Source organism: Phyllobates terribilis, unplaced genomic scaffold, assembly GCF_046119375.1.
Source record: "Phyllobates terribilis strain yellow unplaced genomic scaffold, ASM4611937v1 Scaffold_4__5_contigs__length_816908805, whole genome shotgun sequence".
Lineage (NCBI taxonomy): Eukaryota > Metazoa > Chordata > Amphibia > Anura > Dendrobatidae > Phyllobates > Phyllobates terribilis.
This window is the reverse complement of record NW_027362764.1, coordinates 641,296,475-641,320,119: the sequence shown is the minus strand read 5'-3', so window position 1 is coordinate 641,320,119 and position 23,645 is coordinate 641,296,475. Positions and strand designations below refer to the sequence as shown.

At 46.4% G+C, this 23,645-nt stretch overlaps 1 protein-coding gene across 10 annotated transcripts in view; it reads left to right on the top strand.

Annotated features, from left to right (window-relative positions):
• MYBL1 (MYB proto-oncogene like 1) overlaps nucleotides 1-23,645 on the top strand; it is a 72,099-nt gene that overhangs the window by 16,046 nt on the left and 32,408 nt on the right. For all 10 annotated transcript variants that reach the window (XM_073679395.1, XM_073679394.1, XM_073679390.1 and 7 more), the window contains exon 5: nucleotides 2,673-2,893. In XM_073679395.1, coding sequence (XP_073535496.1) covers nucleotides 2,673-2,893 — 221 coding nt within the window. The remainder of the gene's footprint in view (nucleotides 1-2,672; nucleotides 2,894-23,645) is intronic.

Here is a 23,645-nt window from a genome sequence, read left to right as displayed (position 1 = left end):
TACCAGAGAGGCCGGACCTTCTCATGCAGGGACCAGTATTCCATGCCCAGGCCAGGGGGTTCCATCTTTCGGCATGGAATTTGAGAGGTCGCTATTGAGTAGCAAGGGGTTTTCACCAGGCTTAGTTTCTACTTTATTGGGGAGCAGAAAACCAATTACAACTAAGATTTATAGCAGGGTTTGGGGTAAATTCCTAGAGTTTATAGATATCCCGCTATCGAGCAAACCTCCGATCAGAGGGATCCTGGAATTTCTGCAAAAGGGGCGGGACCTGGGTCTAGCTACAGGGACCCTTAAGGTTCAAGTTTCAGCTTTGGGAGCACTCTACAATTGTAATCTGGCTGGGAATAGGTGGATCTCGAGGTTTATCAAGTGCCAGAGCAGGACCGGTTAGATCCTTGGGTGTTCCTCCTTGGGACCTGAACTTTGTCTTGAACGCTCTTACTAGTGAACCATTTGAACCTCTACACAAGGTTTCTCCAAAAATTCTCACCCTTAAGACCATCCTCCTAGTGGCCTTAACGACAGCCCGTAGGGTGGGTGATCTGCAGGCCCTTTCGGTTAATCCTCCTTACACACAAATCTTTGAGGATAGGGTCACCTTGCGGCCAGATCCAGCATACCTTCCCAAGGTGGTATCTAGATTTCACCGTAGTCAGGAGATTGTGCTACCCTCGTTCTGCAGCAATCCCAAGAACCCAGGGGAAGTCAGGTTCCATAGCCTAGATGTTAGGAGGTCCCTGCTACAGTACATTCACATGACTAGTCTGTGGAGGAAAGACGGTTCTCTGTTCCTGGCCTTTCAAGGGTGTAGGAAAGGTCACGGGGTGTCCAAGGGTACCATCTCTAGGTGGCTCAGGGAGGCCATTTGCTTAGCCTATACGTCCACAGGGCTTCCAGCCCCGGACAATGTGAGGGCTCATTCCACCAGAGCCGTTGCAACCTCCTGGGCAGAGAGAGCAGACGTCTCGATCGAGCAGATATGTAGGGCTGCTACTTGGTCTACACCATCCACCTTCTTTAAGCACTATCGGTTGGATCTATCCTCTTCTGATCTCACCTTTTGGGAGAAGGGTGCTTCAGGCGGTGGTCCCTCCCTAGGGTGCTCATAAATTCTCCAAAATTCTCTCAAGGTGTGCTGTCATGGGGGAGGGGAAAACACCAAGGTTACTTACCGGTAGCCGGTTTTTCCTGAGCCCATGACAGCACCCGTAGTTTCCCCCCCTTATTTTTTCTATGTTTCTCACACCCTGGTGTTTGGGGTGGTGTGTATATGTATATTGTGGTGTTGGTTATGTGCCTAACCTGTTTAGGGAGGTCCTCTCAATGCTCTGTAAACAACTGAAGCGAGGGAGAGGTACCGCCCTTTTATTTCAGACGGTTTCCTGTCCTTGGTGGGGCGGATCCTCTCTCAAGGTGTGCTGTCATGGGCTCAGGAAAAACCGGCTACCGGTAAGTAACCTTGGTGTTTTGGCACTACATTCATTGCGACGCAAAATCCTTTGGTAATCTTCAGATTTCATGATGCCTTGCACACAGTCAAGACAACCAGTGCCAGAAGCATCAAAACATCCCCAAAACATCTTTGACCCTCCATCATATTTGACTGTAGGTACTGTGTTCTTTTCTTTGTACGCCTCATTCCGTTTTCGGTTAACAGTAGAATGATGTGCTTTACCAAAAAACTCTATCTACCTTTCACCTGTCCACAAAACACTTTCACTAGCATCACATGCTTGAAACAAAGTTGTTTACCCACATTTTTGGAAAGGTGCCAACAATTTTGTCCCATTTTTGGGAGTTTTGTGTAAAATTTTGTCTAATTTTGCCTTGTTTTCAGTTTTTTTGTGTTATTCTAATACACGCAAAAGAAATAAACTTGTGTATAACAAAACATGTGTAATTGCAATAATTTTCTGGGAGAAATACTTCATTTTCTGGAACAGTTTCATGGGTGCTAACACTTTTGGCCATAACTGTACATATTTGTTTCATTCTTATTTTCATAGACAGAAGACGTGCCCATTATAGAGGATGAAATGCTGATGCTTTGGTCACATTAGCATATCGCATCTGATGCAAGATGCTAATAACACACGGCCCCTGCTCTGCTGCGAGCGTGAGCCGAGCGTCAGTGCTCTGTGCTCCGATCCTCTCGCATGAGAGAATCCTAGCACAGGTGCTGAGGAGATGGAGAAAGTCATTTCTCTATTGACCACATCCGCGGTAATCGCACTACACTCGGATGACATCTGAGTGCTGTGCGATGTTTCACACGTACTCATAGACTTGTATGGGTGAGTGCCTCCGATTCTTAGATGCAGTCGCAGCATGCTACGATTGTTTTCTCATGCCGAAACGGCATGAGAAAACAATTGCAGATCTGAGCTGCCCCATAGTATATCACTGGTCCGAGTGATATGTGATGTTTTATCCCATAGCATTCGGCCGTGTTATACGCTTGTGTGACTCTGGCCTTAGACTAATGCTAGCCATGTGAAAATACGTCTAAAACACACATTTACCCATTTTAAGAAAAATGAATAAAAGCTTATAAGATCTGCGTTGTATGGCTGAAATACTCATTTTTGTAGCTTTATAACAGCTTTTTTTATGACCATAATCATTTTTGTATTACTTGTAACCACATCTCTTCTCCTGCCGGGTATCAGGTGATTGAATTGATTCATAAATATGGTCCCAAACGATGGTCTCTTATTGCAAAGCATCTGAAAGGGAGAATTGGCAAACAATGCAGAGAGCGATGGCACAATCACTTAAACCCGGAAGTAAAAAAGTCTTCTTGGACATTAGAAGAGGACCGCGTAATCTACGATGCTCATAAACGACTTGGAAACAAATGGGCAGAAATTGCAAAATTGCTTCCAGGAAGGTAAATATCTACTCTTACTCGTGAATAAGTTTAGTTTTTATATAAAATAAGCCAGAGATCTGTTTTAGATGGATGTTTCTATTGATTGGTTTCAATACACATTTATGAGATTCCTTTTGTCCGACATTTGTTTCCATCTCAAAACTGTGATGTGGCGCACAACAATCAAGAAAACTAGTTAAAAAAATCCTCTGAGGCTGGAATCCCATATAGTGACCCCAGTCCCCTCCAACTTCACCAAATTTCTGAAAAGTGGGTACAGCTTTGTGAGGATGGGGCATGGCCGAACATCAAAAGTGGTGTAAATTTGGATAGACATGTACTCCAGTCTAAGACTGGAGTTAATTTCTTAACGTGGTGCACGACTCGGTGAATTTAGCACATTATACTCCACTGTACCATTCATGAAGATTAGCGGTGTAGAAGACTGTGTGCAAATAAATAGAAGAATCGGTTTTGTTTTGTTTTTTTTCTTTATACTCCCCCCCCCCCCCCCCCCCCCCCCTGTTTTGTGTTGTGTTTTTCGTTGTGGTGTTTGCTTCAAAAACTACACTTGCCATTACCTAAAGAAACAGTTTTTATATTAACATTTTAGTTCTAGCTTTTGTTCTGAAGGTTTATTATTATACAAAACACGGAATGTAGTGGGCACAACAGTATAAAAATTAATATGACAAGGGGTGCAACTGTAACCATGCAAAAAGAAGGACAATGAAAACAAAGAAAAGCTTGCACGGCAATATAATGCAGACCCAAGACCAGTTCTTCCACCAGGAATTTCAAGGCCCCATACTGGCAAAATTTTCGGGCCCCCGTGAGACTCCGCCTACACCCCAGCTCCACCTCCACCTCTACCCCTCGAACCTTCTACAGTCCCACTGCCCACTCTTGGAAAAACTCCACTTCTGCACCCCGTCCTCATAAATCACACATTACCAGTTCCCAGTGAACACCAGATCACATACACAGCCAGCAACTTTTGTTTTAGCCAAAAGATTTTTAAAGCCGTCACCACAATAAGGTAGACTCTTATGGCCGCGCCCTACTCTATTCTAACCAATTAAAATTTTCTTAAAATATCCAATACTCTTTTCAGGTATATTTTTATTTATTTTTCTTTAATAGAATGTGTCATATACAATTTTTAAAATGACCAATAATACCACATACAAAGATCAAATACCACCACACCATGACCACACCACATATTACCACCACATAGTAACCGAATAATACCACATACAAGGATCAAATGCCACCACACCATGACCAGACCACATATTACCACCACATTGTCACAGAATACTACAATAATGATCATTAATAAAGAAAACACAATACTAATATTACCATAATTGTCATTATACACAGGAACTCTGTACATGGTATACAGTGTATAATGTTAGTGTACAGGTAATACAGTGATCACCAGTGACATTATGTACAGGAGCTCTGTATATAGTGTACAGGTAATAGTCATCACCAGTGACATTATATACATGAGCTCTGTGCATAGTATATAGTGTCAGTGTACATGTAATACCGGTGATGTCTCTAGGTGAAGCCCTTCATCTTCGCTTTACTCCTTCATCCAGCACAGACCGCCATCACTTCTTCCAGCCAGGACTTTTCTCTGCATAAAATAACACACAGTTATGTAGAGCACATTCTCCAACTTCTACATTACACAGCTGAATACAGACGTGCACCTACCATTAATATATAATTAGTCATTATGCCGCCCACCGTTCCAAATATAAATTGTAATCCACCACTGTGCCCCCACTAACTGTAAATAGCCACTTTCCCCACCTAATAAATATATAAATTAATTAGAACCCAATTTATTACCAGTCACACTCCTGTATCTGCAACGCCCCCCACTCTGTACCTCCTGCTCCCCCGATTCATTATATCTATATGCACCCTCTGCCCCAATTCAATATACCATGTCCGTGCTCTCCCCACCCTCTATTCATCATCATTTGCTCTCCCCAATTCACCATGCGCTCTTCCCACCATGCGCTCATCCTCCCCCCGCTCCCAATTCCCCATCATGTGCAGCTCTTCTCCCCCCCCACTACCAATTCCCCATCATGTGCAGCTCATCCTCCCCCCACTCCCAATTCCCCATGTGCAGCTCATCCTCCCCCACTCCCAATTCCCCATGTGCAGCTCATCCTCTCCCCACTCTCATTTAATTAATTCTAAAAATAAAATTGTCATACTTATCCCTCATACGATCCCTGCAGCATCCTGCTGCGACGAGGAGATGCACTCTGCCGTCGGGTGATCCTGATGTCTTCTGGTCAGGTGACTGCGCATACGTGCTGTCACATGACCAGAAGTCAGGAGAAGTATGAAGGAGCTGCGCGGCACCGGTAAGGAATCCAGCATCAAGATGTGTGCCGCCTAGGGCGGCGCACGCCCCGGCGCTCGGCACTTTATTACATCATGGGGCCCCTTGAGCAGAAGCACAAGACGGGGGGGGCTCACAGGGCCCCATACAGCAGTAAGGGCAGTAATTCCCTGATGGCGGCCCTGCCCAAGACAATAATGTTTGGTGAAAAAATATAATAACTTTATTAATTACATGCAAAGAACACTTCATGAAAGTTAAAAAGCATTTAAAAACAGCAAAAAGCTGGACAAGAAATACACCGGGTGCTAGATATATGAAAACCTAGGTATACTGACAAATGGTATGGAATATCTGTATTGAATAATGCACCCTATCAAAAAAGTGGGATCACACTTCAATACAACACATTATTTATATATGTGCAAGATGGACAATATGACATACAGGGTTAATAGAAATAATCAACAAAGAGGTATGTACCATCCAATGAAAAGGATTTGAGTATAATACTGTATAAATACATCACTGTTACCACCTGGTAAGTGTCCTGTAGAGCAAAGAGACCATCAATGATGGTGGGCACCAGGGGAAACATGACTATTTAGATAAAATACCAAAAGGTAAGCATGTCACAAGTTAATAATAAGTCCCATAGTGACCGACCACCAATATGTATAGAGCCATAAATCGTGACCGACCACCAAAATGTATAGAGCCATAAATCAAGTATATGATGAAATGCACATATAAATAATAAAATAAATACACAGTGTGCCCACTAGGCAGGTGTGTGCCGCGTCCGCCGCACCAATAGGGAGACCACATGAAGGAATCGCGCATGCGCAAAAGAGCCTGTGGACCGGAAGTCGAGTAATATGCGTTCTAAAACAAGTAAAATGGGTGGAGATGCATTCCACCCACCCGAAATGACAACGCGGATATGCACCCGTCACTGGGCAACAATACAAAGCGGGAGAGACCAAGATCTCTGTTCCCCAGGAAGCAAAGAGACACACGAAAGGTTCCAAAAAACAAATCATGCGAAAGCATCCCAACACAATCAGGGAATATTCGCATTCATAATTTAGCAACCAAAGTGGACAACCTAAATGGGGATAACAAAAAACAGGGGAAAATGAAAAAAGTAATGTGAGTGATATAAAAAGTGAAGGATGAAAAAATAATAAGAATGAGAAACAAAAAATAATCAGACATAAACACAAACAACAATACAACATGGGAACTCCACGGAGGGATGAAAAGGGTGGGAAAGTGACAAACTAACAAAAAACCAAACTGGTAGGAGGGAGAAACTAAAGGAAAGGAGAAAACACAAAGAGAAATTAATAGATATTAAAGAGACAAGGCGGAGGATGGCTGGTCAACAGCCCAGTGTGTGGACTATCGAGCAGCAATCCCTCATCTGGCTAGACCATTTAGAATGTACCAATGGTCAAACCTGTTCTATCCCCGAGATACCTACCAAAGTAGAAGAGGACAAGGGCCAAGAACATCTTATCAAGGCATGCGGAAACCTGTAAAGAGTAAGTCCTCATTTTTGCCAGTGGGAACCACGGAATTAAGTTCAAAAATCCATCTGGATTCAAGTCTAAGCAGGTCACTTTGTCGGTCACGACGCCTAATGTTGTTCATGATTTTTTGCAGGCCGCAGACCTGTAAACCATACGTATTTCCAGAGTGTGTATGCAAAAAATGTGCCGCCACCGTGGAAAGAGTTTTGCCCTTAACCTCATCCTGTCTAGCGAGATGAATGTTAGAGACATGCTATTGTATACTTCGCTGTAATTCCTGAGAAGTGTGTCCTACATATACCTTAGGACAAGGACATGTTAGGGCATAGACAACATTACGAGTTTTACACTAATGTAATGCTTTAATTGAAAATCTCTTTGATCATCAGGATTATTAAAAACTGTATTGCGCTCCGTCAGATGGCATATATTACAATCGCCACACGGGTAGGATCCCTTTAGACTAAAGTCAGAACCTATTTTAGCCTTCAGCCTTGAAAAATGGCTCCTGGTGAGGTGATCATGAAGATTTGGTGCACGCCTTGCTGTAATAGGAGAATCCAGTAATAGAGTAGAAATCCTATTATCCGTTTTCAGAATTTTCCAATGCATATTAAACAATTTGTAAATGGCTCCCCACTGGTTGTTGAAAGTGGTGATGAACTTGAGTCTATTATCAGGAGTCCGCATGGCCGGATTAAGTAGCGATTCTCTGGTGGTATGCTGAATTCTTTGGTGGGCATTTGAGATAACAGCACTGGGGTAGCCTCTTGCACGAAAACGAGCTATTAATGACTTAGCTTGTGCCCTGTAGTTCACCAAATCAGAACAGTTCCATGTAAGTCGAGAGAACTGGCCAACCGGAATACCAATTTTTAGATGACGATGGTGAAAACTCTGATAATGTAACAGACTGTTGGTAGCAGTGTCTTTCCTGAACAGGTCTGTGCCTAGGGTATCTCCATTTCTGAAGAGTTGTAAATCTGAAAAGTCAACTGTAGATGGAGAGATATGATAAGTAGTGTTGAGCGATACCTTCCGATATCAGGAAATATCGTATCGGATTGGATCGGGCCGATACCCAAAAAGTATCGGATATCGCCAATTCCGATACCGGAAACCAATGCAAGTCAATGGGACACAAATATCGGAATGAAAATAAACCCTTTCTTTCCTTGTAGGTTAATTCTACATGAAGTAAAACAACTAAGAATAATGTAGAATGACATGAAAAGCCGGCAATTCATCAGCGGCATACACCGGTACCCGACAATTTACAACAGAAAGAATAGAGCTTCACACATAGATTAGATAGATAGAAACATGTCAGTCACATATATATGAAGTACAGTGACTGTGTTGCTTACTGTACTTGTCATTTAGTGTAAAGGATTTATTAAAAAAAATATTAGTGTTTTCGTGCACCGTCTCTTTAAAAAAGCCGGCCGGCAATTCAGCATCTGTACCCGACAATTTATAACAGACAGAATAGAGAATCACACATAGATTAGATAGATAGAAACATGTCAGTCACATATATATGAAGTACAGTGACAGTGTTGCTTACTGTACTTGTCATTTAGTGTAAAGGATTTATTAAAAAAAAATATTAGTGTTTTCGTGCACCGTCTCTTTAAAAAAGCCGGCCGGCAATTCAGCAGCGGTACCCGACAATTTATAACAGAAAGAATAGAGCTTCACACATAGATTAGATAGATAGAAACATGTCAGTCACATATATATGAAGTACAGTGACAGTGTTGCTTACTGTACTTGTCATTTAGTGTAAAGGATTTATTTAAAATTGCAGTCCGCAGCCGCCCCGGAAAATGGCGCATTCATAGAAGCGCCATCTTCTGGCGCTGTACCCAACTCATCCAGGGCCCTGGTGCGGTGGCTCACTGGGTAATAAAGGGGTTAAGGCCAGCTTGGCATTATCAGCTGGCCCTAAGCCCGAAATTCATGGGGTCACGCCAATATTAGACATGACCACCATGAATTTCTAGTAAAGTATTTAAAAAAAACACAAACACCCAGAAAAAAGTCCTTTAATTGAAATAAACACACAATTCTTTATTGTTCTAAATTAAACCATACTTACAGTCACGCCCATTCCAGCTGAAGCCAACGATCTCCTGCAATAAAAGAAAAATAATAAAGCAACCTCATCCTTACCTTTCCATGGCTCCCACGACGGCTCCAGCTCTGCTACATCGAGATGACAGGCTGGACCGCAGCAGAACGCTGCCATCCAGCCTGTCATCCCGCAGACACTGAGAAGCGCAGGCATACTTCCACTCCTCAGTGTCTGGCTGTGACGGCATCCAGATGAGCCGACAATGAACTCGGCTCACCTCATGTACGTCACTGACAGCGTGGGAGAATTCTCCTGCACTCAGCGCTTCAGCGTGAGAATTTTCCCACGCTGTCAGTGACGTGCATGAGGTGAGGTCATGTCCAATGAACTCGGCGCACCTCATGCACGTCACTGACAGCGTGGGAGAATTCTCACGCTGAAGCGCTGAGTGCAGGAGAATTTTCCCACGCTGTCAGTGACGTGCATGAGGTGAGCTGAGTTCATTGGACATGACCTCGGCTCATCTGGATGACGTCACAGAGAGACACTGAGGAGCGCAAGCATGCCTGCGCTTCTCAGTGTCCGCGGGATGACAGGCTGGATGGCAGCGTTCTGCTGCGGTCCAGCCTGTCATCTCGATGTAGCAGAGCTGAAGCTGTCCTGGGAACCATGGAAAGGTAAGGATGAGGTTGCTTTATTATTTTACTTTTATTGCAGGAGATCGTTTGCTTCAGCTGGAATGGGCGTGGCGGTAAGTATGGTTTAATTTAGAACAATAAAGAATTGTGTCTTTATTTCAATTAAAGGACTTTTTTCTGGGTGTTTGTGTTTTTTTTAAATACTTTACTAGAAATTCATGGCGGTCATGTCTAATATTGGCGTGACCCCATGAATTTCGGGCTTAGGGCCAGCTGATAATGCCAAGCTGGCCTTAACCCCTTTATTACCCAGTGAGCCACCGCACCAGGGCCCTGGATGAGTTGGGTACAGCGCCAGAAGATGGCGCTTCTATGAACGCGCCATTTTCCGGGGCGGCTGCGGACTGCAATTTGCAGCGGGTGGGGCCCAGAAAGCTTGGGTCTCCCTGCGCTGCAGATTCCAGCCCCCAGCTGCCTAGTTGTACCTGGCTGGACACAAAAATAGGGCGAAGCGCCACACATTTTTTTTTTTAATTATTTCATGAATTTCCTGAAATAATTTAAAAAAAATTGACGTGGGGCTTCACACTATATTTGTGTCCAGCCAGGTACAGCAGGCAGGAACGGGCTGCCCCCAACCACCAGCTGCCTATTTGTACCTAGCCGGACACAACAATATAGGGAAGCCCTTTTTTTCTTAATTATTCCATGAATTTCATGAAATAATTAAAAAAAAAAAAACGTGGAGCTTCTCCCTATTTTTGTGTCCAGCCAGGTATAACTAGGCAGCTGGGGGATGGAATCTGCAGCGCAGGGAGGCCCAAGCTTTCTGCCCCCCCCCCCCCCCGCTGAAAATTGCAGTCCGCGGCCGCCCCGGAAAATGGCGTGTTCATAGAAGCTGGATGCTGTACCTGGCTGGCATACAAAAATATGGCGAAGCCCACGTCAAAAGTTTTGGGAAAAATTTATTAAAAAATAAATAATAATTTAGGGACTGCATCTTTATTAAGTCCTCAAATGTCATTTAGTGTTAAAATAAAGGATTTATTTTAAAAAAAAATGGCGTGGGATCCCCCATAATTTTAGTCTCTAGCGGAGGTTAAGCAGACAGCTGGGGCAGATGTTTGAAGCCTGGGAAGGGGGTAATACCCACGGAGCTTCCCAGGCTACTAATATCAGCCCCCAGCTGAATACCTAGCCTTTACTAGCTATTAAAATGGAGGACCCCCCCCAAAAAAATGACGTGGGGGCCCCCCTAATTTTAGTCTCTAGCGGAGGTTAAGCAGACGGCTGGGGCAGATGTTTGAAGCCTGGGAAGGGGGTAAAACCCACGGAGCTTCCCAGGCTACTAATATCAGCCCCCAGCTGAATACCTAGCCTTTACTAGCTATTAAAATGGGGGACCCCCCCAAAAAAAATGACATGGGGTCCCCCCTATTTTAATAGCTAGCAAAGGCTAGGCAGACAGCTGGGGGCTGATATTAATAGCTCAGGAAGGGTGCCATGAATATTGGCCCCCTCCCAGGCTAGAAACACCAGCCGTCAGCCGCCCCAGAAATGGCGCATCCATAGGATGCGCCAATTCTGGCACTTAGCCTCGCTCTTCCACGCTGCCCTGGTGCGGTGGCAGGGGGTAATAGTGGTGGGGTTCATGTCAGCGCCAGCTGCCATGAAGCCCAGGTTAGTAATGATGGCCGTCTATATGACACCCCCATTACTAACCTACAAAGTGTTAAAAAGAAAAAACACACTACACCCAGAAAAAAAAAATTTATTTGAAATAAAACACCATTTTATTTAATTCTTAGTTTACTAAAAAAAAAATAGTTACCTGTCCACGTTCCTGCGCTCATCTCCCATGCACAGCTGTCACATCTGGAGATGGTGACAGCTGTGCATGGCTGCTGTAAGCTCACGCTGCCGGGAACACGTCCGCTCCCGGCAGCGGGAGCCACTGACTGAGGTCACCGGAGTGCATTCAGGCAGCGCAGCTCCGGAGACCTCCTTTACGGCAGTGCTGTACCGTGGGAATTTCTCACGATACAGCAGTGCCGTAAAGGAGCTAACCGGAGCAGCGCTGCCTGAACTCCGGTGAACCCTTACGGCCCCGTCATTCTAGCGGCGGCAGCGGTTCAGAGCGGTCACATTCTATGTGGCTGCTCTGAACTGGAGATCTTCGTGGGACACTCGTGGACTGCTACGGAGGGGTAAGGATAAGGTTGTGGTTTATTATTTTATATTTTATTACAGGAGATCGATGGCTTCGGGGAATTAGGTGTCTAGGTGAGTATAGGTGTAGTTTTTTATTTTTTACTTTATTTTAGGTGGCGATCGGCGGGGACAGGTAATGTATGAACTAATTTCTTTTAGGTAACCACTGGCCACCAATGACATGTATTTAAAATTTATTGGGGACACAGTAGGGCAATTTAAATAGCAGGATCAGGCTGATGGGAACTACTGCTCCCATCGAGCTGATCCTGCTGGCAGGAGTGGACGGGGGACAGACATAGGCCGATGGGAGTAGTAGTGTCACATCGGCCTATGTCTGCCTGCACGCACAGACACCCCGCACACACACCCGCACACACACCCGCACACACACACCCCGCACACACACACACCCCGCACACACACACACCCCGCACACACACACACACCCCGCACACACACACACACACCCCGCACACACACCCCGCACACACTAATCATGACGGGTTTGGGAGGAGTGGCTGACCTGTGCGGCCGTGGGAAAGTTGATGTGAGTTCATGCAGTCAAGCATGAACTCACATGAACCCTCTGAGGGCACCGCGGCTACTTCAAATTAACAGCTGATCGGCATCACCTGATACCTCAGCTGTTCATTTGAAATAACCGGCGGGAAAGCGCAGCACAGAACGGGAAAGCCGGCGGTGAAGTCTTTTCACTGCCGGCTTCCCCGCCCGGGTCCTTCGCTCCTTGGTGCTGCACTCCCCGCCCGGTCCTAATTTACGATTGGGATTGGAGGTGGCGAGGGGAGCGGAGGATCGGGGTGGGAGGCTGCGGGGAAGCAGTATGGGGCTGCGTGATTGTTTAAAAGCCGGCGGCTTTTTACCGCGCGCCGGCTTTTAAACAGTCAGGAGAATTCTCCCACGCTGGGATGGCATTCTGATGACAAGCTGGATCGCAGCTGAGCGCTGCCATCCAGCTTGTCATCCTTCACAGACACTGCAGAGCGCAGGCATTATGGGAACTTCCGATTCCGGTATTCGATATTATAAAAGTATCGGAATTAAGTATCGGAATTCCGATACAGTGAATATCGGCCGATACCCGATATTTCAGTATCGGAATGCTCAACACTAATGATAAGTAAGATGTATATTAAATGGATTGTTATTTAATTCTGATATGAAATTCTCCCACTCCTCCACTGACCCTTGTCAAGATCAAAAAAATATCAATAAACCTAAACCAATGTAAAGCAAAATGTTAAAATGCCATGGATGGGTACACGTGTGCCCCCTCCCACCAACCCATGAAAAGGTTGGCAAAGGAGGGGGCACAACGTGCACCCATCGCTGTGCCGGTAAAAACAAAAATCAAAATGAAATAATTATGTGTAAGTACAAACTGAAGTAAATCCAATAGAAAAAGAATCGTGTAGACTGTTTTCATGGCCTTGAAGATCAAGAAAATCAGTCACTGATCTTATGCCACAGTCATCCCGTATATTACTGTAAAGCGACTCAATGTCAATTACCACCAATAACGCATTCTCAGGTAGTTTTTAATGATTGGACCTTTTGGATAAGTTGGGTCGAGTCCCTAAGGTAGGAGAGTAACCGTACCACACGAGGTTGTAAAAAGAAGTCCATGTAAACACAAGCCTTTTCACTGAGGCTACCAACCCCAGAAACTGTTGGTCGTTCCCCCCGGTGGACATTTGTGGACTTTTGGTAGCATATACAGGGTCGGAATAACAATTTTTTTTGTTAAACATATAATCCCTCTCTTTTTTGTTTATGATGACGTGATCAAGGGCTGCCCCAAGCAGTCGTTCTAGTTTGTTGTTAAAGATTAATGTTGGATCTGAGGGTAATTTCCGATAATTATTGTGATCACTCAGATGTCCATAGACCTCACTTAGGTACATATCCGTGGGCGAGAGCACAATATTTCCACCCATATCTGCTTCCTTAATTAGGAACATCTTGTTCTGTAAATTAAGAAGTGATGTATTTATACAGTATTATACTCGAATCCTTTTAGATTTAATTTCATTGGATGGTACATACCTCATCATTGATTATTTCTATTAATCCTGTATGTCATTATATTGTCCATCCTGCACATATATTATTATTATTTATTATTATAGCGCCATATATTCCATGGCGCTTTACATGTGAAAAAGAGTGTATACATAGCAAAAATACTTACAATAATCTTATAAAACGAGTCAGCGACTGGTACAGGAGGAGAGAGGATCCTACCCGCGAGGGCTCGCAATCTACAAGGGATGGGTGAGGATACAGTAGGTGGGGGTAGAGCTGGTCATGCAGCAATGTGGTGGAGCGGTGGTTACTGCAGGTTGTAGGCTTGTCGGAAGAGGTAGGTCTTCAGGTTTCTTTTGAAGGTTTCCATGGTAGGCGAGAGTCTGATATGTTGGGGTAGAGAGTTCCAGAGTTCTCTAAATCTTGTATGCGATTGTGGGAAGAGAAAATAAGAGGGGAGTAGAGCAGGAAATCTTGTGAGGATCGGAGGTTGCGTGCAGGTAGGTACCGAGAGATTAGATCACAGATGTATGGAGGATACAGGTTGTGGATGGCTTTGTATCCAAAGATAGAGTTTTGAACTTTAGTCTCTGGGCAATGGGGAGCCAGTGAAGGGATTGACAGAGGGGAGAGGCCGGGGAATAGCGGGGGGGACAGGTGGATTAGTCGGGCAGCAGAGTTTAGGATAGATTGTAGGAGCAAGAGTGTTGGAAGGGAGGCCACAGAGCAGGAGGTTGCAGTAGTCGAGGCGGGAGATGATGAGGGCATGCACTGGTGTTTTTGCAGAGTCTTTGCTGAGGAATGCGCGGATGCGGGAGATATTGAGTTGGAGTCAGCAGGAAGTGGAAAGGTCTTGGATATGTGGTTTGAAGGAGAGATCAGAGTCCAGGGTTACCCCGAGGCAGCAAGCTTGTGGGACTGGGGAGAGTGAACAGCCATTGACGTTGATGGATAGGTCAGATGGGGGGGATGAATGAGAAGGTGGAAAGATGATGAATTCTGTTTTATCCGTGTTAAGTTTTAGAAATCTGGCAGAGAAGAAGGATGAGATAGCTGATAGACATTGTGTGATTTTGGTTAGTAGAGAGGAGATATCGGGTCCAGAGAGGTAGATCTGTGTGTCATCAGCATAGAGGTGAGACTCTATGAGCTGTCCCAGGCCAAAGGTGTAGATGGGAAAAGAGCAGAGGTCCTAGAACTGAACCTTGGGGGACACCGACAGATAGGGGGCGAGATGAGGAGGTGGTGCGTGAGTGGGAGATGCTGAATGTCCTGTCTGTTATGTATGAAGAGATCCAATATAGGGCCAAGTCTGTGATGTCAAGAGATGAGTCTGTAGTAAGAGGGAATGACAGGTCCAAGAGAAGGAGAATGGAGTAGTGTCGCTTGGATTTGGCGGTTAGTAAGTCATTGGTGACTTTGGTCAGGGCAGTTTGAGTCGAGTAATGCAGTTTGAAGACAGATTGTAAGCGGTTGAAGAGGGAACATGAGGAGAGGTGGGAGGACAGTTCAAGATGGACATGTTGTTCCAGTAGTTTTGAAGCATAGGGGAGAAGTGATATGGGGCTATAGCTAGCCGGAGAGAATGGGTCAAGGGAGGGCTTTTTGAGGATGGGTGTGATTGAGGGATGTTTGAAACATGAGGGGAAGACACCGGTTGTTAGTGACAGGTTGAAGAGGTGGGTTAAGGTTGGGATGAAGACTGTGGTAAGGTTAGGGATGAGGTGGGACAGGATTGGGAGGAGGCGCTGGGGGCGGAGGAGAGAATTGAAAGTGTTGAATAGCTGTTTACCGTTGTGTGACAGGGAGAGAAGTATGTTTGTTTTGCTGCAGTGAGTGTGGACTTGAAAATAGTGAGGGATTGTGCTCGATGGAGTGGGACCTTTTCCATCTCCGCTCAGCAACCCTGGAGGCCCATTACAGTTCTTTAGTAAGGTTGGTGTGCCAGGGTTCCCTGTTGATTGTGCGAGCTTTGGTATGTATATGGGGGGCGACCGAATTGAGGGCTGCAGCTGTTGTGGTGTTATATAAAGCAGCAGCAACATCTGCGTCGTGTAAGGAATTTTATATCTGTAAGAGGGAGGAGGAATTCAGAGAGTGAGTGTAGGTCAAGGTGTTTGAGGTTTCTGCGCGAAGGTGTGCAAGTTTGTGGAGTGGAGATTGTGGACCTGGAGAGAAGAGGGCAGAGAATATAAGTAGGTTGTGGTCAGAGTGAGGGAGAGGAGAGTTAGAGAGGTTAGATAGGGAACAGATGAGGCGGGTGAAGATGAGGTCCAGTGTGTGGCCATCTTTATGAGTGGCTGCGGAAGACCATTGAGCAAGGCCGAAGGAAGAAGTGAGGGATAGGAGCTTAGAGACAGATGAGTGGGAAGTATCGATGGGGATGTTGAAGTCACCCATGATAGTGCGGATGTCAGCGGAAAGGAAGTGAAGCAGCCAGGTGGTGAAGTGGTCTATGAAAGTGGTGGTTGGCCCTGGTTGTCGGTAAATGACGGCCAGTTGGAGGTTGGGGGGGAGTAGATGCGCACACAGTGCGCCTCAAAAGAGGGAAGTGTAACTGAGGGCAGCATTGGGATTTGGGTGAAGGCGCAGGTATCTGACATTAGAAAACCTACGCCTCCACCATGTTTGCCGTTGGGGGACGGGGGGGATGGGAAAGCTGGCATCCACCATACGAACGTGTGGCTGGAGAGGCTGTGTCAGAGGGGGTGAGACAGGTTTCGGTGATGGCGAAGAAGGAAAGTTTGTTAGTAATGAAAAGGTTGTGGATGTAGGAAAGTTTGTTGCAGACGCAGCGAGTGTTCCATAGAGCTCCTGTTAGTGCAACTGGGGAAGCGGGGATTAGATGGATTGGTAAGAGGTTAGAAAGGTTGCGAGAGTTTGTGGTAGGTCATGGATAGGAGTTAGAAGTGACTGGGGATATGGCGAGGAGGACCAGGATTTGGAGCGATGTTGCTGGCAGTGAGGAGGAGCAGAGAAAGTGTTAGCAGGTGGGAGCAGGAGAGAGCATGAGTGGCTGTCTGTGTTTGGAGATACATGATTGAATGTTGAGGAATAGTTCTGAGGAGAAGGTGAGATGAGTGAGGAGGATGGAGGGAGAGATGAAGAGTTCCTTACTAGATGTTCTGGAGGACTATAGGGGAAAAAGTGAAAGCTAACAGAAACATAGTTAAGAGAGAAAGCGGTCAAAGTGTGGGTTACCTGTCTCCTACCCTGACTAACTGCCTCTGAAGTAACTGCCACTTATCTCCGAAGCCACTTTGCACAAGAAGATGCGTGCACAACCCAGCATGTGTGTACCCCTTAAGGAGCTTCTAAATATATAGGGCACCCTAAACCATCAGGTGAGGGGCATTGTGGGAGCTGCTTGTGGCTAAATTAGCAGCTGCTCAGATCACCAGGAGATGACAGGGTGATCAAAGACAGAGCTAGGACTCTGTAGGCTCTGCTGTTTAGCACCTCTGAACATCAGATAAAGTCTACAGTGGGGAAAGGACAGACATACAGGGGGTACGGAAAGTATTCAGACCCCTTTAAATTTTTCACTCTTTGTTTCATTGCAGCCATTTGGTAAATTCTAAAAAGTTCATTTTTTTACCCCCTTAAAGTACACTCTGCACCCCATCTTGACTGAAAAAAAAAAAACAAGCATAGAAATTTTTGCAAATTTATTAAAAAAGAAAAACTGAAGTATCCCATGGTCATAAGTATTCAGACCCTTTGCTCAGTATTGAGAAGAAGCACCCTTTTGAGCTAGTACAGCCATGAGTCGTCTTGGGCATGATGCAACAAGTTTTTCCCACCTGGATTTGGGGGTCCTCTGCCATTCTTCCTTGCAGATCCTCTCCAGTTCCGTCAGGTTGGATGGTGAACGTTGGTGGACAGCCATTTTCAGGTATCTCCAGGGATGCTCAATTGGGTTTAGGTCAGGGCTCTGGCTGGGCCAGTCAGGAACGGTCACAGAGTTGTTCTGAAGCCACTCCTTTGTTATTTTAGCTGTGTGCTTAGGGTCATTGTCTTGTTGGAAGGTAAACCTTCGGCCAAGTCTGAGGTCCAGAGCACTCTGGAAGAGGTTTTCATCCAGGATATCTCTATTTGGCCGCATTTATGTTTCCTTCAGTTGCAACCAGTCGTCCTGTCCCTGCAGCTAAAAAACACCCCACCACCATGTTTTACTGTTGGGATTGTATTGGGCAGGTGATGAGCAGTGCCTGGTTTTCTTCAAACATACCGCTTAGAATTATCACCAAAAAGTTCTATCTTCGTCTCATCAGACCAGAGAATCTTATTTCTCATTGTCTGGGAGTCCTCCATGTGTTTTTGAGAAAACTCTATGCGGGCTTTCATATGTCTTGCACTGAGGAGAGGCTTCCATCGGGCCGCTGTGCCATAAAGGCCCGACTAGTGGAGGGCTGCAGTGATAGTTGACTTTGTGGAACTTTCTCCCATCTCCCTACTGCATCTCTGGAGCTCAGCCACAGTGATCTTGGGGTTCTTCTTTACCTCGCTAACCAAGGCTCTTCTCCCACGATTGCTCAGTTTGGCTGGACGGCCAGGTCTAGGAAGACTTCTGGTGGTCCCAAACTTCTTCCATTTAAGGTTTATGAAGGCCACTGTGCTCTTAGGAACCTTGAGTAATGCAGAAATTCTTTTGTAACCTTGGCCAGATCTATGCCTTGCCACAATTCTGTCTCTGAGCTCCTTGGACAGTTCCTTTTGAGCTCATGATTCTCATTTGGTCTGACATGCACTGTGAGCTGTGAGGTCTTAGGCTATGTGCCCACGATGCAGAAATGCTCAGGATTTTTTCCTGAGCGTTTCTGCATCTCCCTGTACATGCGTTTTCCTGCCAGGGACATGCGGAAATGGAGCGTTATTCACTGACATTTCCGCATGTGGATTGACAAGCGCTTTCCAAGCGATTAGCATCACTTGGAAAGTGCTTGTGACAACTAGGTCACACTATATAAATCCATGCAAACAGCATGGATTTATATAGTGTGACCCGAGAGAGTGGTAAAAATAAAAAAATGAATATATACTTTCCCTCCGATGGCCCGCGCTGGCTTGTTTCGCTTCGTCCCGGCTGCCGGCAGCAATGAATTGAAAGACCTGCCGACGTCAGCGTCGCGTGACCCGTCACATGACTCTGACGTCAGCGCAGGTCCTTTAATTCACTGCAAAGTGCTGGGAAGCAAGTAGGAGCGCAGCGCGGGCTGACAGAGGGTAAGTATACATTTATTTTATCGGTCGACCATGACAGCACCATGAGAGAGGGAATCCGCCCACCAAGGACAGGAAACCTACAGGCTTAAAAGGGGGCGGCCCTCCCTCTCGCCTCAGTTTGGTTTCCTGTCCTTGATGGAGGAAGCCGGTAGCAGGCGTAAAACATGGATGGCGACGGCTGTGATCCTGCGCCCCTGTCTGGGGATGGCAGCTCCAGCGTTGGCCGATGCTCGTGCGCCCCTATATGGGAGAGGCACAGCATCCTGAGGCACTGGGGGTTCTTTTTTTTTTTTTTTTTTTTTGGTTGCAGTGGGGCTGAGCCCCTGTCTGGGGTGGCATCCCCTTTTTTCTGCCTCAGCCAGGTGCGCCTCCCGTGGGAGTGTAGGCCCTGGCTGAGCCCCAAAAGTGCGGTGGGGTCTGCATTCCAAGTGGGGGTGACAGCCCACCATCACCCTCCGTAAGTATGGGGAGGGGGGGCGAGGGCCAAGGTGATTGTGTCCCCTCGCCCTGCCCTGGGTGAACGCAGCGCGAAGCATGCATCCTCGCGCGAAGCTCGTGCGGCGCGTACTTCCGGGTTTCGGTAAGTCGCGGCCCGATGAAGTCACCGCGACTCGGCGATCATGTGCAAAAGAGCGCGAAATTCAAAAAAAAATTTAAAAAAATAGTGTGCTGAGGCGCTGCTAGAGGGGAGGAGCCAGTACCTATTTAACCTATCAGGTAACATGGCTCAGTGCTTCCCAAACCTTCATTCTTTCATTATGGAGTCTGAAGGTGTCCAGTTGCAGCAGCAGCAGCAGGTTGAGCAGCCGCCATCTTCACCATCTCAGCGGCTGTCTGGGAAAAAATGCATCGCGCACGTGGTCCTGGTAGCCGGTCCTCAGGAAAACGGAGCTCTGGGTCTAGGTCTGGTCCCCATACCTCTGGTAGAACGGACGAATCTGCAGCCTCTAGGGAAGGTTCCCCGGCTGAGAAGGGTCCTTCCTCCAATCCGGTACCAGCTTTTTTTCTTCCTGAGCCGCCAGGGTAAGTGATCTTCGAGTAAGTTCACTTAGTAATATGGTATCCCTTCTCCCCTTCCATATTTTATCAGGGGAAGAAATGTACCGCCAAGGCAAAGCATATACAGTGTGCGCTATGCAAGTCTCTTCTTCCTGACGGATACCCTAAAAAGCTATGTCAGTTGTGCATAAACCAGACACTGGCAGAAGAGGGTCCTGCTCTAGCTTCTGGTTTAAAAACCTTAGTTAAAACAGAGATTCACAAGGTCCTCTCCAAGAGAGTTAAAGAGAAAATGAACTCGGACTGTGAGATCCCCTTAGTCTTGGATGACCCCCTATCCTCTCCCTATGAGTCGGATTCAGATAGTGCAGACTTTTCCTCTGCTTCCTCCTCTGATAGTGGTGTGGGACAAAATTGCTTCCCCCTTGGTGAAGTGGACAGATTGATTAAAATGGTTCGGTCCACCATGGGCATCACAGAGGCCAGGCAGGAGAAGTCAGTCCAGGACGTTATGTTCGGGGAGCTGGGTCAAAGGAAGAGAAGGAGTTTTCCGTTGAACGAAAAAATCCAGGGCTTAATCCTTAGTGAATGGAAAAAAACGGAAAGGAAGGGCGCTCTACCTCCATTCTTCAAAAGGAAGTACCCCTTTGAGGAATCTGCCTCTTCCTCCTGGGAAAAAGCCCCCAAGATTGATGTGGCCATTTCCAAAGCCTCTAAGAGTTCCTCCCTTCCGTTTGATGATATGGGAGCTCTTAAAGACCCCCCTGGATAGAAAGGCTGATTCTTTCCTTAGAGGGACCTGGGAGACTTCGGCGGGAGCCATAAAACCCGCGGTGGCAGCTACTTGTACCGCCAGGTCCCTAATGATCTGGCTGGACCAGCTGGAAGCCCATCTTAAAAACAATACCCCCAGGAAGGAAATCTTGGCGGACATGTCTCTTCTTCAGGGGGCGGCAGCCTTTCTGGCGGACGCATTAGCAGATTCCGTCAGATTAGCCGCAAGGTCGGCCGCCATGTCTAACTCGGCCCGGAGAGCTTTGTGGCTAAAATGTTGGCCGGGGGACATTCATGCGAGGACAAGACTCTGCGCTATCCCTTGTGAAGGGGGACATCTCTTTGGGTCGGTTCTGGATGAGCTACTGGATAGAGCAACTGACACAAAAAAGGGCTTTCCTAACCTATCTGCCCCCACGTACAAACGTCCTTTTCAGAAAAGAAGGTTTCTACGTAATAAGCGCCAGAAGGGTCAGGATAAATGGGAAGACCGTAGACCGAAAGGTAAAGGGCTCCTGTTCGGATCCTCTTCTGCTAGCCAAGGCCCCCGAAAACCGAGCCAATGATTCGCGGCCCAGGTAGGGGGGAGGTTATTGGGCTTCTTACCTGCCTGGACAAATATCTCTTCTAATAATTGGATCCTTGGTCTGGTAGGTTCCGGCCTGAGACTCGACTTTCAGCGAGTCCCTCGTGGGAGGTTCGTCCTGACCCCAAACCGGTCCTCAACACGGGAGCAGATGGCCCTACAAGTGGAGGTCCTGAATCTGGTCCATAAGGCCGTCTTAGTGGAGGTCCCGATAAGCAGAGAAGGGACTGGGGTTCTACTCACCGTTGTTTTTGGTCACTAAACCTGACGGATCCTTTAGGTGTATTGTTAACCTTAAGGCCCTGAATAAATTTTTGTTAATTCCCACCTTTAAAATGGAGTCCATTAAGTCTACTATAAAACTATTGTTCTCAGGCTGTCACATGGTAGTATTGGATCTAAAGGACGCATATTACCATATACCTATACACAGAAGCTTCCAAAAATACCCTAGAATATTTACGAAGGTGATAGCGGAGGTGATGGTTCATGTACGGGAACATAATGTGTTAATTATCCCTTACTTAGATGATTTTTTGATCATTGGAGACTCAGCCTCTCAATGTCTCTCCCATCTTAAATTGGTCTCCTCTATTCTGGAAGGCCTGGGCTGGATCCTAAATCTGGAGAAATCCAGGGTAGTCCCTTCGAGAGTACAGCAGTTCCTAGGTATCATGCTAGACTCAGACCTCCAGATGTGTTTCCTTCCAGAAGCCAAAAAACAGAAGGTCAAAAGGCTGGTGGAAGGAGCTCTTGCGAACCCGGTCATGTCCCTTAGGGCTGCAATGTCCTTACTTGGTACCCTGATATCTTGTCTGCCGGGGGTAATGTGGGCACAATACCACTCCAGAGTTTTACAGTGGGACGTCCTACAGAATGAGGTCTCGTTACATGGGCACTTGGAGAGACGGATGTTCCTATCTCCCCGGTCTATTGACTCTCTACAGTGGTGGGTGAATTTAGAAAACTTGTCTCGAGGAGTTCCCTGGGTGGTCAGAATATCTGAAATAATTACAACTGACGCAAGTCTACATGGATGGGGAGCTCACTTTGGGGATATGATTGCCCAGGGGTTCTGGTCGGACGCTGAGAGAGCTCTTTCCTCTAATACTAGGGAACTACTGGCAGTTGATAGGGCTGTTAATCATTTCTTACCATTCCTTCACATTAGAATCCTGTCCGATAATAATATAGCAGTAGCTTATATTAACCATCCGGGGGGTACTCGTGCTGGATCGCTAATGAGAGTGGCGGATCATCTCTTTCAGATCTCGGAACACCATCTCCTCTCTTTAACAGCCCTCCACATCAAAGGGAAAGAAAATTCAAAGGCAGACTTCTTAAACCGTCATTTTTTAAGGCAAGGCGAATGGGAACTAAAACAGGACATTTTTTCCCTATTAGTCCGGAAATGGGGTCTTCCGGTGGTGGATCTCTTCGCCACAAAACAAAACCAGAAGACAAAGGTTTTTTGCTCCCTAGATCCGAGAGAAAGGCCCCGGACAGTAGACGCTCTCCAAATCCCTTGGAACTTCAGTCTGGCCTATGCCTTCCCACTGTTAAACCTTCTGCCTATGGTGCTAAGAAAGATCAGAGGGGACAAGGCAAGGGTCCTCTTGATTGCCCCCTTTTGGCCCAAAAGACCCTGGTTCTCATGCCTGAGGAACATGTCCATCTCGGACCCTTGGGTCCTGCCCGAAGTTCCGGATCTCCTCAGCCAGGGTCCAGTGCTCCATCCGCGAGCTCCGGGCCTCCACTTGACGGCGTGGAATTTGAGAGGTCCCTGCTAGAACTAAAAGGTTTTTCCCAGAGTCTAGTATCTACTTTATTACGTAGTAGAAAGCCTGTCACTACCAAAATTTATGCAAAAGTTTGGAACAAGTTTTTATCTTTTTCTAAATCTTCAGTGGATAAGGGAGCGCCAGTTGGGAAGATTTTAGAGTTCCTACAAAGGGGCTTCGAGCTGGGGTTAGCAACGAGCACCTTGAAGGTCCAAGTGTCGGCACTAGGTGCCCTCTATAACTGTGTCCTCGCAGAAAACTATTGGATTTCCCACTTTATAAAAGCAGTAGGTAGGTCCAGGCCGGTTACCAAAACTAATGTCATTCCATGGGACCTAAACCTGGTTCTGAAAGCGTTCACTGGGGCACCCTTTGAACCAATAGATTCTGTATCCCTGAGATCTATTACCCTCAAAACAGCGCTTCTTGTAGCCCTAACATCTGCTAGGAGGATTGATGATATTCAGGCTCTGTCCTCTGGCCCTCCCTTCACCCAGGTTCTGGACGACAGAATAATTCT